At 55.0% G+C, this 14,791-nt stretch overlaps 4 protein-coding genes across 4 annotated transcripts in view; 2 read left to right on the forward strand and 2 right to left on the reverse strand.

The window, feature by feature from the left end:
• Positions 1 to 1,190, reverse strand: part of PTSG_01620 (uncharacterized protein) — a 2,954-nt gene extending 1,764 nt beyond the window's left edge. Inside the window, exon 1 of the mRNA XM_004997543.1 lies at positions 121 to 1,190. Within this exon, the coding sequence (XP_004997600.1) occupies positions 121 to 975 (855 nt within the window). The 5' untranslated portion in view covers positions 976 to 1,190. The remainder of the gene's footprint in view (positions 1 to 120) is intronic.
• Positions 1,191 to 2,263: 1,073 nt separating this feature from the next.
• On the forward strand, positions 2,264 to 6,541 carry PTSG_01621 (serine/threonine-protein phosphatase; the record flags this gene model as incomplete). Its single annotated transcript, XM_004997544.1, has 12 exons — positions 2,264 to 2,754; positions 2,990 to 3,294; positions 3,479 to 3,540; positions 3,723 to 3,774; positions 3,929 to 3,960; positions 4,178 to 4,232; positions 4,384 to 4,485; positions 4,690 to 4,803; positions 5,004 to 5,081; positions 5,487 to 5,553; positions 5,847 to 6,024; positions 6,329 to 6,541. The coding sequence occupies 12 exons, from the start codon at positions 2,264 to 2,266 to the stop codon at positions 6,539 to 6,541; spliced, it is 1,749 nt and encodes a 582-aa protein (XP_004997601.1).
• On the reverse strand, positions 6,221 to 9,798 carry PTSG_01622 (uncharacterized protein). Its single transcript, XM_004997545.1, has 4 exons — positions 9,323 to 9,798; positions 7,767 to 8,984; positions 7,319 to 7,443; positions 6,221 to 6,611 (listed from the first exon to the last, which is right to left on the reverse strand). The coding sequence occupies exons 1-3, from the start codon at positions 9,433 to 9,435 to the stop codon at positions 7,383 to 7,385; spliced, it is 1,392 nt and encodes a 463-aa protein (XP_004997602.1). The 5' UTR covers positions 9,436 to 9,798; the 3' UTR covers positions 6,221 to 6,611; positions 7,319 to 7,382.
• A 2,210-nt stretch (positions 9,799 to 12,008) lies between these two features.
• On the forward strand, positions 12,009 to 13,556 carry PTSG_01623 (PS41 protein; the record flags this gene model as incomplete). Its single annotated transcript, XM_004997546.1, has 1 exon — positions 12,009 to 13,556. The coding sequence occupies one exon, from the start codon at positions 12,009 to 12,011 to the stop codon at positions 13,554 to 13,556; it is 1,548 nt and encodes a 515-aa protein (XP_004997603.1).
• Between the last annotated feature and the right edge of the window lie 1,235 nt (positions 13,557 to 14,791).

Here is a 14,791-nt window from a genome sequence, read left to right on the forward strand (position 1 = left end):
CACACACACACACACACACACACACACACACACACACACACACACACACAATAACACAACACACACACACACACACACACACACGCACACACACACACACACACACACACACAAACGCACAGAGATGGAGCGACGCGGTGCGACGTGAGGTAGGGCAACCTGTCCAATGGAGGATGACCGCGACTTGGCCGTAAGCACGGTGCTCGATCGTTTGCGGGGGACAAACGTCGGTGGTCCTGGCAGTGAGGATGTCATGCTTGACTTGCGCGAGTGCTGTTGGTGGCTGTAGTTGCCACTGCCGTTGCTGCTGTGGCGCCGTGAATAGCTTGCCGAGGCAGTGACCGGCTCTTCGTAGATGCTGGCACGCGGATTTGGCGCGCGCTGGCCGCTTGCGCTGAGAGAAGGGCGGGACGGCCGAGGTGGTGGCACGCACTGGCTCGCCTTGCGTGACGGCGTGTGTGAGGCGGAAGGTGTGCCAGAGACGCTTGTTGGGATGGAGGATGTTGGTGGCGGAACAACTTGCTGCTGGGCTGATGGCTGCACAGGCACCTCGTACACATGCGAGTGTGTGTATGCACCTTGTTGTTGTTGTTGTTGCTGTTGTGGTTGTTGCTGCGCATGGTGTGGGCTGTGCGGCTGGTCAAAGTGCCTCAGGTTTGCACTGCTGGTGCTGGTGCGGCTGGAAGGCGGTTGGTTGTGTTGCGAGTGTTCTTGGACATGCCAGTTTGCCGACGAGGACGATGTTCGCCTGTGGTCAATCCCACCAAGCCCACGACTGCTACTGCCGATTTTGTTTTTGATGCTGTGGTGGGCACCGTTGTTGTTGTTGTTGTTGTACATGGCGCTGCTGTTGAGCATTGCTGAAGGCGATTGCACGATGGTTCCACCAAGGGAAGGCCCAGAAGCGCGCTGGTCGTCCATGCGACCGCCCTGCGCCTTTGCCAACAGGTCGAACAGACTCTCATATGCGTCCATGATTGCGCTTCGTGCTTAAGCTGCTGCTGTTGCTGATGTTGTTGCGGGGTTTGGGTGCTGTGGATGTGTCCTGCTGGGGTGCGCTGCGTGTCTGCTGTGCAGCTCTGTGCTGTCTGCTGGTGGCTGCTTGTTCGAGTTGGCAAGCTCTCTGGTGGCGTGAAATGGAGGAAACAGGCGGTGGTCTCCCACACAAACACACGCAAAGAAAAGTACACGTCTGCACAGCAACCAACCACTTTGACAGCAACCAACCAATGAGGACGAGCAGAGCAGCAGCAGCAGTCGCAGGAGTACTGTGTCCTGCACGCTCGCCACCATGAGACCATGGCTGCCACCACCAACGTGCCATTCTCGCCATTGCTCCCATTCCAAAATGGCACTTTCCTTGAAGCGCTTACTGTTGCGATCAGTGGCGTTGGCGTGTGAGTCCTTCCTGTCACTTTTGACAGCGGCGTTGGTCCGGTTTTGGATGCGTTTTGCGCGATGTCGATTCGGTGCATTTCGAGCGAGAGAGACAAAGCAAAAAAACCAGACGAACAAACAGGCAAAGACGAACCAACCAACCAACCAACCAACCACAACCCTGACGGACAAATCGCATCGCCAGGAACGCAGCAGAGTTGGTGCAACCCGACAACAGCAGCGGCGTGGTGAGTGAGCGCAGCGGTGCAACCATCATCACGTCTCACCACCGATCAAACTCCATCTCAAACACAACCACACAACCACACGCGCACACAACCACTACAGAAAGTTTTGTCTGTGTTTTGTCAACCAACAAACACCCGGCTGCGCGTCCTTCCTTGTGTTGCCCACGCAGTTCTTACTCAAGAATCGCTCACTCGCACACCCGCTGTTTGCTCCGCTACTCATTCATCCACTCCCACCATCGGCCTGCACAACACCATCCAACACAACCTCCTGTTGTTTGGGGCGGATTCCATCCCCCATCCACATCCATCCATTCATCTCCCTCCCTCCTACATACAACACGGCGTGTCGTCGGCCTCTCTTTGTTGCGTCCAACAACAACACCAACACTGTGTTCTTTGCGCTCTTGCTTTCTTTCTTTCTCTTGCTCGCCGTCCGGTTCTCTCTGTCCTTCTCCTCTCTGCTCTCCGCCATTTTTCCCCATCTCCCTTTTGTCTCCGTCTCCCGTGATTTGTTGGATTGATTGATTCAATCTCTTGATTCTCGTTGCAACCGTTGCCGTCCACGTCTCCATCCTCCCCCGCATATGTCTGCTGTGAAGACCACCGGCAACACCCGCCCACAATCGGTCGCAAGCATGAGCTTCCGACGATCGCGCAAGGGCGCAACCGGCGCCTCATCTCCAACAGCGTCGAAGGCGGGCACAAGCTCCCGCTCCCCAAGTCCAACCAAGCGCAGCCGCGAGAAGCCCTCGTCCACATCCTCGTACTCAGCCACAATGGGGTCGTCGTCATCGGCGTCGCCGCCAACAGGCCGCCGCTCCGTGCGCACGTCCTCCCTCACTTCCCCGTCCTCACACACGCCAACCAAGCAGGACCCAGACTTCCGCATGTTCAGCGATGTCATGGGCAGGCGCTTCCAATACAATCCCAAGACAAACGTGGCTGTTCTTGACGACAGCTTCCGCCTGTGGCCGCGCACGCTGGGGCCCATTGAGCTCTCCACACGCGCCAGCGGCACACAGAAGCGGCTCAGCGCCAAGTTTCGCGAGCTTGACCGCTACGGCTGTGTGCATCGCCACGACTACCTTCCAGGCCTCACCCCAGGCACAGTCGACCGCCAGCACAGGTGCGACTTACTGCGTGTCTGTGAGTGGTTGTGTGTGTACACGTGATTGTGTGGATTTGTGTACGTGAGTGATCGTGTGTATGTGTGTGATTGTGCGTGTGAATGCATCTTCGTTTGAATGCATCCGCGTCGCCGTGTTTTGCATGCACGCTTTGTTGAATTGAAACCACGAGTTTGCTTTTCCATCACGTACTCATCACCTAATGCATCACCCCCACCACCGCCAACGTTACAGCAAAAACACGGGTCTGGTGATGAAACAAGAGATTGCATCCCGCATCCGTGATCACAAGGCCACCGGCGGCGCCATCAAGGAGGTTGCCCTGCAGGCCATGACCTGCCTCGAGTACTTCCTCCCCGTTGTCGTGCCCTACCACTACGAAACGGCCAAGCCATCCCACATGTGGACCACCGACGACACGAGCACCAACTACTGCAAGGAACTCTTCACGCTTCTTCCCGCCCTCTGCGCCGCCGCAACGCAGTGCCTGCAGAACGACGACATGCTTGTCGAGCTCTCCTCCCCTTGCTACGTCCTCGGTAAGGCGTCGTGTGTTTGTTTGCTTGTGTGTGTGTGTGTGTGTCTGTACATTTGGTGAACTTGGGACATCTTCTCTGCCTGTCTGTCTGTCTGTCTTTTTGTCAGTGCTTCATGCTCACCACCGCACTCACCCGCTCTCCACACCCACCACCAACCTCCGCACCACGCACCTCCGTTCCAAAGGCGACCTGCACGGTAACTTCCGCGATCTGCAGTACTTCTCCGCCAACTTCTGGCGCGCAGGGGTGAGTTGAGGTCTTGACTGCACGGCTTCACGTGCTGCGTGCGTGGCGTGTGCATGCGTTCGCAGAGTGTTTTGTGCTGTGCACTTTCATGGATGTGGATCGTCTATCCTCCGTATCATGCTTCATGCGCTATTCAGCACTAACACCAGGTTGCACGCGTTGCTGCTGCATTTCACAACCAGGTGGACATCTGTCCTGCCGACCTTCTCTTCCTCGGCGACTACGTTGACCGCGGTGTGTGTGATGTGGATGTGAATATGTGTGTGTGTGTGTGTGATGTACATGTGTGTGAGTTGAGATTGAGGTCATTACTGGTGTTTGCGTCTTCACACGTATGCTTGCCGTCAACTTACGCCTCTGCATTGAATCCCCTGCAACCTATTTTCAGGTCCCCACTCCACCGAGCTCATCGCTTACCTGGTGCGTTCGTTTGTTGGTGCAATGGCACACACACAGACAACACACACAGACACACACGCACACACACGCACACACACGCACACACACAGGCACACACACACACATTGCATACACTGTCCTTCTTCTCGCTTTCTCCGTCGCCTGCACCCTGTGTTGTTTGAAGCAAACCGCACCTATCGACTCACTCATCTTCGTCTGGTGCTCGTGTTACCCACAGCTTGCACTGAAGGTGCTTTATCCCAAGAAGGTCTTCCTTCTCCGCGGCAACCACGGTCAGTGCACATGTGCACATGTGTGCATGTGCGTGTGTGTGCGCGTGCGTGCGTGTGTGTGTGTGTGTGTGTGCGCGTTAACCACGTGTTCGTGTGAAACAACATCTCACCGTGTGCTCACCCCGATATCTCTCACCTTCACCACCACCAGAGCTTGAGTCTGTGTGCGGCAACACGGACTACTATGGCGAGGGAAGCTTCCGCTCGCAACTCCTCAACCTCGCCGTCAAGTGCAACTGCCTCAACATCTTCGGTGCGTGTGCATGTGCATGAGCATGAGCATGAGCATGTCTTCATGTGCGCATGCATGTTCGTGTGTTTGGGTACACGTGCGTTCGTATTTCCGTCATGTTCCTGGGGTTTCAAGTGAAATGTGCCATTTGCATGCCACAATACTCACGCTGTTCCCTGTTTCTGTTTTTCTTCTCATGCTGTCGCCATTGCGTCGTGGCGACAGATGAGGTGTGGCAATCGTTCATGACGTGCTTTGAGTGGATGCCACTCGCCGCCACCATCGACTCCAAGATCTTCTGCTGCCACGCCGGCCTTCCACGCGCCCTCATGATGTCTGGTCAGTCGCCTCTTTCATATGTGCGTGTACGTGTGTGTGTGTGTGTGTGTGTGTGTGTGTGTGTGTGTGTGTGTGTGTGTGTGTGTGTGTGTGTGTGTGTGTGTGTGTGTGTGTGAACACACCTCGCTGTAACGTCACGCTGCAGCCCCCTCCCCTCTCACACACAATGTCACCTTACCTTCATCTTCCAACACATTCAGATACGGGCGGGGACCGCACGATTCTGGAGCGCATCAAAGATCTGCAGCGCCCGCTCAAGGAGGAAGACGACATCGACAGTGCGTTGTTGTTGTTGTTGTTGTTGTTGTTGTTGTTGTTGTTGTTGTTGTTGTTGTTGTTGTTGTTGTTGTTGTTGTTGTTGTTGTTGTTGTTGTTGTTGTTGTTGTTGTTGTTGTTGTTGTTGTTGTTGTTGTTGTTGTTGTTGTTGTTGTTGTTGTTGTTGTTGTTGTTGTTGTTGTTGTTGTTGTTGTTGTTGTTGTTGTTGTTGTTGTTGTTTAAGAAGTTGTTGATGGTGTTGTACGCTTGCATGCACGCCTGAACACACATGCACATTGGGGTTGTTTCCACATATCCTTGCTTTACCGCTCTGCTTGTTACCTTGCATCAACGCAGCCACAATCAATTCCCGCCCATTGCCCAATCTCACATTCCATTCACACCACCACCACCGCCACCATCTACAGCGGACCCTGAGTGCGTTGCGATGGACATTCTGTGGGCCGATCCGGCCTCCCACCGCGAGCGCGGCATGTGAGTACATTTGAGAAATGCACACACACACACACACACACACAACACAAACACATATCAACACACACACACACACACACACACACACACACACACACACACACACACACACACACACACACACACACACACTCACTCACGCGCGCCGACGAAGCGTCTTGTCCCTCATTTCCTTGTTGTCCATTATTGCAATACCCCCTTTTCTTCAACTCACATATTGACCTCCCTTTCGCCCTTCTTCCACCACCCCACCACCTCACCATCCTCTCTCCCTCTCTCCTGTGCCCTGACAGTATGGGGATGCATGGTATGCCGCCCGGGTTTGCGCTCAACCTGGACCGTGGCGGCGACGCGTGTGTGTTTGGCGAAGATGCCGTGGCCGCGTTCAAGGAGCAGACGGGCTGTGACTTTATCCTGCGCGCCCACCAGCCGCCAGACAAGGGCATTCGCTACCAAGCAGGCGCCAAAGTGGTACGTGCACACACACACACACACACACACACACACACTCTCTCTCTCTCTCTTGTGTGACCAAATACGGCTTACAGAGCAAGTACAGCTTGCTTGTATCATTTTGGCTGGTGCCATCGTTTATGTGGTGTGTGATGCTACACAGAGGAAACAAAATGCACAATCAAGTCCACACGCAGTACACGCGCCCCTACGCAAATGCACCCCCCCCCCTCTCCACCCGCCTTCCCCACATCACACCTCCCCACCAACACCGTCTCACACCTCCCATTCCCACCTCCTTTGTGCCTTGCTCGTGTGACAGATCACCGTGTTCTCGTCCAGCCACTACTGCGGCATGAACAACTCCGCAGCCCTCATCGTCGTCTCCGAGCAGCAACTGGACATTGTCACCACGGGCGAGACGGTGAGCGAGGACAAGCGGTCCACATCGTCCAGCCGCGCACAGACACCGGCAGCGCGTGCACGCAGGATGCAGAGCATTGCGGAGGAGAACGGGCAGCACACTAGCTTGTAGTGCCGCCATCCCGACGCAGCTGCCGCATCACCTTCTGCACCCACAGCCGCATCCGCTGCTCTTGCTCCTCCTGTGTGTGTGTGTGTGTGTGTGTGTGTGTGTGTGTGTGTGTGTGTCGGAGTGAGCAAGCTGTCGATGAGCGAAGGTGTGGTGTGCAGAAACAGCTGCTGGCGCTGTGTGCATGAGCCAAGTATTGGGCTGTCTGCTATTGTTTGGTAGTCGCTGTAAACGACCATGCCATGGTTGCGGGTGTTGGCCCCATTCTTTTCTTTCTTCCTTTCTTCCTTTCTTTCGTCTTGTGTCCGCTTCGGTCGCTGTAGCTTGTTGGGTGCATCAACACCCCCATCATCCATCTTCTTTGCATTCGTTCTTTCCTCTTGCGTCCATGTGTTCATCATTCCGTCTTCCCGGTGTCACAGCCTTTCACACCACGATGCATTGACCCCCTGTTGCTGCTATTTTGTTCCTGAGTAGTAATGCCATTGTCCCCCCTCCCTTCTGTTCTCGCTGCTGCTGTGTCAACGAATATACGGAATGGTGCAACTGCGCCTTCGTATGGCTGATGGTGTTGCTGGGGCTGATGGTGTTGCTGTCGCGGTGGTGTCTTGTCGCACGCAAGCGAGCACAGGACACATGTACACAGGTAATTGGACACACACACACAGACACGCAGACACACAGACACACACAGACACACAGACACACACGCACACAGACACAGACACAGACACACAGACACAGACACACACACACACACACGCACACGCACACACATACCTGGTCCTGTCGGATGCGTGCGTCCATGACCTCAGCGCTCACGGGCGATTCTTCAACCTTTGGTTCAATGGCACTGGCACTGGCCTTGCCGTGTGCTTTGGCTTGCTTGGCGCCTGGCGATGCTTCTGTGTTGGGGTATGGCGTGCACGCACCAGAATGTGCGCAAGGCCGCCGCAAAGCCGCGCGGTGTGAGGATGAAGGGAGTGACATTGAAGCAGGGAGAGACGATGGGCAAGGTAAAGGGACAAGGGACGAGGGACAAATCAGTGTCATATACGAACAAACGAACAAACAAACAAACAAACAAACAAACAAACAAACAAACAAACAAACAAACAAACAAACAAACAAACAAACAAACAAACAAACAAAACAAACAAACAAACAAAACAAACAAACACACACACACGATACTTGATTCATCAACAGCCCAGTGATCACGCCTCACCTGCTCTTGCTGCACGTCGCTTTGCATTTCGTCCGGGCGACTGCTGCTGCTGCTGCTGCTGCTGCTGTTGTTGTTGTTGTTGTTGTTGTTGTTGTTGCTGCTGCTGCTGCTGCTGCTGCTGTTGTTGTTCGTTGTTGTGCCTTGTGTTGTGGCGGTGGGTCGGGTTGGCGTACCATGCGAGAGTTGACTATGACGGGGATGGCCGTTGAGAATGTTGTTATGGAGGTCGCAACAGCCGGGGTGCCGTTGCCTGTTCTTTGTCCAGCCGAAGATGGCGAAGGCTTGCCGTGTTGCACAGCATGCTGTCGTGGAGGTGTGGATATCGCGGAAGGCAAAGGCACAGCGACATGAGTTGGGTCGTGTGCTTGCGGTTGTTGTTGGTGTTGGTGTTGTTGGTGTTGGTGTTGTTGGTGTTGTTGTTGCTGCTGCTGCACAGTTGCTTGGTAGACGACTGGCGGCGTTGCTGTAGGTGGTAGCAACGACGTGGTCGTAGCGGCCATCGCCTCTGCAGGCGGCAATGGAGGCTGTGGCGCTGTGGCGACGATGTGCACGACCGGAGCGTGCTGTTGCTCGCTCTCCTTCTTGTGCTTCTTGTGCTTCTTGCTCTTTTTCTTGGTCCTGCTGCTGGACTTTGCGTCCTTGTCTGTCGCTCCAGCAGCCGCTGTTGTGGCTGACTCATCATCAACATCCGTCTGCTGCTTCTTCTTCGTCTTCTTCTTTTCGTGCTTGTCTTGCTTCTTCTTTTCCTTCTTCTCCATCTTCTTGTTCTTCTTCACATCACCCTTCTTCTGCTTCAGCTCCGTTTCCGTCTTCTTCTCCTTCTTCTTCTTCTTTCTGGGCTTTGGACTTTGTTGTTGCTGTTGTTGTTGTTGTTGTTGTTGTTGTTGTTGTTGTTGTTGTTGTTGCTGCTGCTGTTGTTGTTGTTTTGGATTCGCGGCAGCGCTGGCATGCGTGCTAGCTGCACTTGCGCTGGGTGCAGATGTGTTGTGCATGAGGCGCACCCGTAGGACGACCATGTGCGCCTCTGGCTTGAGCTGCGTTGCGCCCTGGAAGAATTTGTACGCTTTTGATGCGGGCCAAGGTGCAAGGTCTGGGTAGATGACGAGGTGGTCGTGGCGCAGTGGCTGCTGGAAGTGGGTTGCGAACCCCGCCACAACCAGCTCATGCAGCTCCTGCTGCAGTGCGAGCGTGCTTGCCACGGTGCCAAAGTCCTGTTCCCTGTACATTTGCCGCCAGGCAGCCAATGAGTGGAAGCGTGTCCGCGTGAGTGGGTGAGTGAGTGAGTGAGTAGGTGAGTGAGTGAGTGAGTAGGTGAGTGAGTAGGTGAGTGAGTGAGTGAGGTTTGTAATGTGTGTGCACGGATGTTGTCGTGATGCGTGTACATGGCCACATCCGAGTGCACAGTGCATGAACGATCTTGTGCAAGTCAGAGTGCGTGCATATGTGTGTGTGTGCGATGCAAAGCCGAAGGTCTGCAAACACATACACGCACACACACACACACACACACACACACACACACCGCTTCCTCATTTCTCGCCGTCCCCATCACTGACCTGACAAAGGCAATGGACATCTTGACGAGCTGGTTGCCGTGCACCAGCAGCCGTGGACGCACCAGCTCCCTCAGGGCATCATCTTCATCACCACCTCCAGCGTTTCCCGCCATCCTCAAGTGCAGTGCTTGAGTGTGAGTGTGTGAGTGTGTGTGTGTGTGTGTGTGGTGCGAATGCTGAATGTGAAAGTGAGCGACTGCCGATGTTTGGGGGTGCTGTTGTTTCTGCTGCTGCTGACGTATTGAGACGGCTGCACAGGCAAGTTCCCGCCTTTGGATCGTGGGTTTGTTCACGACAGCTGGTGCTGCTGGTGCTGCTGGTGCTGCTGGTGCAAACACACAGACACAAACACACTCGCACAACAAACAAGCAACTGCCAGCCAGCTCTGTTTGTTCTCGCTTTGCCTCTCTTTTGTCTTGCTTGCTTGTCCTTCCCGCCAAAAACGGCCAGTGCGCCGCCGGTTCAAACGCTTTGCACAAAATGGAAAACTGTTGCATTATTTATTCCGATGCCAAATTTGTGGACATCTTGGCGATTATTCACGCCAGCAAGAATGTCGTTCTGCACCCCAACGAATTCGCATCCCAACCCACACCTGCATTGTTTGTGTATCATCATCAAGACCACGGCAAGAAACCGACAACGACTCACACACCACCACGACAACACGCACGCACGCACCAACACCCCCTCCCTCTTCTGTCCCACGAAAACGGAGCAAGGAGCGACGAGCGAAGGTGCCATGATGACTTTGCTTCAGGGGTGCATTGTATCGTCTTATGGTTGCTCGTGCCTTGCTTGCCCCGTCATTGTTTAGCTCTCGTATTGATGTTGTTGCGTTTGTGTTGTGGCGTGTGTGATGTGTGACGCGACCAAAAATACACCACACACACACACCAAACACGCACACACACACCAAACACTTTCGTCATCGCCGTTCCGCTCCAGCACTCTGTCAGCCATCCACCAGCAAGACACACACCAACGCCACGACCAACACACGCACACAAGAATCTGTGACCAAATCGCCGCGTTCACACACACGCACACACACACAACAACAACAACAACAACCCACGCATACACATACACACACATACACACACATACACACACATACACACGCCTTTCCCTGCCCCTCCCCCCTCCTCGCCGCAAGCCGGTCCTGTGACACAAGGTACGTCATCAACAGCCCACACGCACGCACCGCGTTCTCACCACCAACCAACCAATACGCGCATGCACGGAAGAGTGTGTGCTTGTTTCCTTGCCTTCTCTGTTTGTTTCCTTCCCCTCCTTTTCGCTTCAACGTCTTCTCCTTCGCAACACCACCCCACCACACGTCGCATGCTTGTGCGCGTGTGCGTCGTGAACTTGTGGGTGTGGTGTGCACGCACCCAACAACGCCCACGCTCCAAGTGTGTTTGCTTGCAGTCCTTTCTCCTTGCCTGCTCTCGTTCTTCCCCCGTCCTTCCTCCCAACCAATCGAGCATGTTATTTCTGGTGTCCCCGCTCGCTCGCTGTTGCATGCATCATGTTCGTGCACGAACCCCTGCAAGCATCCTCCTTCTGTTCTTCCCTGCAAGCATCCTCCTTTCTGCTCTCTTGTCTCCCATGCCCTCCTTTTTGTGGGAAAACAATCACATCCACCACATCCACCACCAGCAGCAATTGCCGTGTTCGTGACGATCTCGCATGTATCCGCGGCAAACGTCATCCACAATCACACACGTCAACTGCCTGTCTTGCTTTTCCCATCACCAACACCACCACCACTCACGTCTCCTCCACGCCGTTGGTTGCTGGGCACGTTCATGTTCGTGCATTTGTGCGCCTGTGCGTTTGCGTCGTGGTGTTCGTGTTGTGCTGTTCGTGTTGTGCTGCCCATTTTTTCCTCGACCACCCTGTACCAGGCTTGTAACTCCCTTCCTTCCTTCGTCGCATCCATATCCCCCCCCCCTTGGCTTGGAGCAGAAACAGATCCGGCCAACACCAAGAGCAGCGACCACCACACGTCCAAGCACTCGAGGTATGCACACGCACCATCCATCCATTGTTGTTGTTGTTGAGGAGTGCAACAAAGGTGAAGTGGAGAGGGAGGATATGGGGGGGGGTTGTTACACGGCCATCCAACCACCACCACAACCAGCACCACCAGCACGAACACGTAGAGCCCTCCTTTTTGCTACATCCTTGCTGCCCTCAATGTATCTATCCATCCATCCATCCATCCATCCATCCATCCATCCATCCATCCAATCCAATCCATTCTCCTTGATGGCGTGCGATAACTCTTCTGCCCCAGTTGGCATTGCTCCTGTGGCAACCACCCGTTCACCGCACATGCCCGCCACTTGCATTGCCCCATTTATCCATCCATCCATCTATTAACATTCACCACCACCACCACCACCACCACCACCACATTCACTCTCCTCCTCCACCACATTCACCACCCCACCACGGCCAGCAGCTAGCTACTAGGCGTCCCCAACAACAGCACAGGCTACACCTTAAACTCTTTGGTTTGTTTTGCACCCCATTCGGCTCTGAGCGCACCGACAGCCAGCCACAAAGGCCAGCAACAACCCCATCCACCCATTCATCCACCACCAATCCAATCTGCCCCTTCATCCGCCATCCATCCGTGCTGCCATAAGCAATCGGCAACCGCAGTTGTGACCCATGAGCCCACAACAGCACCCACCTGTCAAGCAACAACAGCAGCACCAAGTCAAACACCAGCACCACCAGCAGCACCAGCAGCACCAGCAGCAGGGTTACCAGGCGTTTTCCGTGTCTGGCGGTGTGTACAGCACAGCCAGCCCTTCTCACCACCACCACCAACAACAACAGCACCAACAACAACAGCACCACCACCACCAACAACACCACCACCACCACCAACACCACCACCACCACCAACAACAACAGCACCAGTCGCCGTCGTCGTCTTCACCGCAGCGGGCAGTGGCAGCAGCAGCAGCAGCAGCAGCCATGGCTACGACACAGCCCGTTCTCACCACGACAAAGAACGTGGACTACACAGTGCGAAGGCACTCGCCCACGGCCGCCTCCTCCCGCTCCAAGTCCCCGCACGTTCACCACCACCCCCACCATCACCCGCAGCACCACCCGCGCAGCAGCGGTGGTGGCGGCGTGCAGTATGCGCCACAGGTTGCATCCTTCACACCGCGGTCTGCGTCGTCGTCATCACGCAAGAAGCGCAAGAACAAGATCCCGCGGCCAATGAACTCGTTCATGTGCTTTGCGCAACGTTACCGACCCATGCTGCAACAGGAGAACCCTGGCATGGACAACAAGGACGTGTCGCGCCTGCTGGGCGCAAAGTGGCGCAGTCTCTCTGACGAGGAGAGGATGATCTACACCGAGCAGGCGCGCGTGCTGGCACAGGAACACAGGGCGCTGTACCCAGAGTGGAAGTTTACCCGCGACACGAAGAAGAAGAAGCAGCAACAACAACAACAGCAACAACAACAGCAGCAGCAGCAAGAACAAGAGCAGCAGGCAGGCAAGGGCAAGGCTACTAGGGGTGGTGGAGGGAAGGATGGCGATGATGATAGCGGTGTTGACAGCAGGAAGGTGAGCAATGGCAGCAACGCCAGCCATGGCACCAAACCATCACCCATGGGGCAGCGCATCAAACTGGAGCTGAGCGACCACGCCACGACCAGCGACGCTGTTGGCTCATCCGGCAGCAGCGAACAGTGGGGCTCCACGCCACAGGGGCCATCGCCAGGCAAGGCCGGCGTGGACGAGATGGCAACGGGTGCGCCCTTTGTTGTCATGCAACAGCAGCCGCAACAGCATCCACATGGCGTGGTGATGCCTGCACAGCTTCAGCAGCATCAGCAGCAGCACATGCAGCACCCGAGCACGCTGCCTGCGTCCAGCCCGTTTGCATTCCAGCACCCATATGCGCACCGCGAGACGGGAGCACCACATCATCCTCACCACCACCATCATCAGGTCGCGGCAACGGCAGCAACACCACCGCCTGCAACGACAGCATACTATTACGGCATTCCGTCGCACGCGCCGTTTGTCCCCAGCGTGTATGCGACAGATGGCACACCCTTGACGGCCCCGTTCCTGAGCACGGCTGATCCCCGTGCCATGACGCAACCGCCACCCTACCACCCGCCGCCCAGCTTTGAGCAGGCGTACCGCATCGTCCAGGGATACACACTCTACCCGCACCCGCAGCCCTGAGCTGTGGCGTGTGTGTGTGTGTGTGTGTGTATGCGTGTGTATGCGTGTGCGTCGTGCGGATGTGCGTGTTTGTACATTGTGTGCGCGCGCGTGTTTACGACATTGCGCACGCGCGTGCTTCTCTGTGCGTGTGTTGATTTCTTATTGGCTGCTTTTCATATTTCCTTTTTGGTTTGGTGTGCGCGCCACGTGCGATCTTTCTTTCCTGTTGGTCGTCCTTCATCGCCTCGCCTCCAACGCCCCCCTCCCCCCTGCTTGCTTGCAAGCATGCTGATCCCCTCGCCTGCGCCCACGTTCAGTCTGGAGCGAGATGGGTCTCTCTGCTACATCGTGCTCACCACGTGTTGAAGGGGCCCACGTTGTGCTTTTGTTTGTTCTTGCGGCTGCGCTGCTTGTGCCTTAACTGACCATGTTGACTGAGACTGAACGAACGACTTGTTGACTGCGCGTGATGGTGGCAGCAAAAGAGGCGGGGGAATGGAGGAGATGAGAGAGGGAGATACAGGGAGGCGAACGAAGGCAGACACACACACACACACACACACACACAGACACACACACACACTTTTCCTCCACAAAAACACTTGGCAGAAGCCAAAGATAGAAAGCAACCACTGCACAGAGGACAAGCAAGCGAACAAGCAAACATGGCAGAGCTACGGGAGCCGTTTGACCATGGCGTGACGCGCCTGCTGCAGCTGCTGCGTGCCGTGGAGCAAGGCGGCGACACGCCAAAGCACGTCAAGGACATCAAGGGCGTCGTGCAGACCATGTACGCTATTGTGTGTGTGTGTGTGTGTGTGTGTGTGTGTGTGCGTGTGTGTGTGTATGTGTGTGTGTGTGTGCGTGTGTGTGTGCGTGTGTGTGTGTGTGCGTGTGTGTGTGCGTGTGTGTGTGTGTGTGTGTGTGTGTGTGCGTGTGTGCGTGTGTGTGTGTGTGAGTGTATGGGGGAGGTCAGTGTGACTCAATGAGTGTGTGTGTGCGTGGATGGGAATAAGCAGGTCACTACGTAAGATGGATGTAGACAATTCTTCTGGAACAAACAAATGAGAAGGAAGATATGTAAAATATAAGCGGTTAATCTATGTAAAAAAGCGTGTTTGGGGCGCTGGATATATATATAGGCGAATAAACATTGACGATCGGGACAGGAGAGGTGGCGAGGTGCTGCTCTTAATAGCGATCAATATAGTTATTTTTATTTCTTTTTTTTTTTTATATAATTATTTTTAGTC

This window comes from Salpingoeca rosetta (assembly GCF_000188695.1).
Source record: "Salpingoeca rosetta unplaced genomic scaffold supercont1.3, whole genome shotgun sequence".
NCBI lineage: Eukaryota > Choanoflagellata > Craspedida > Salpingoecidae > Salpingoeca > Salpingoeca rosetta.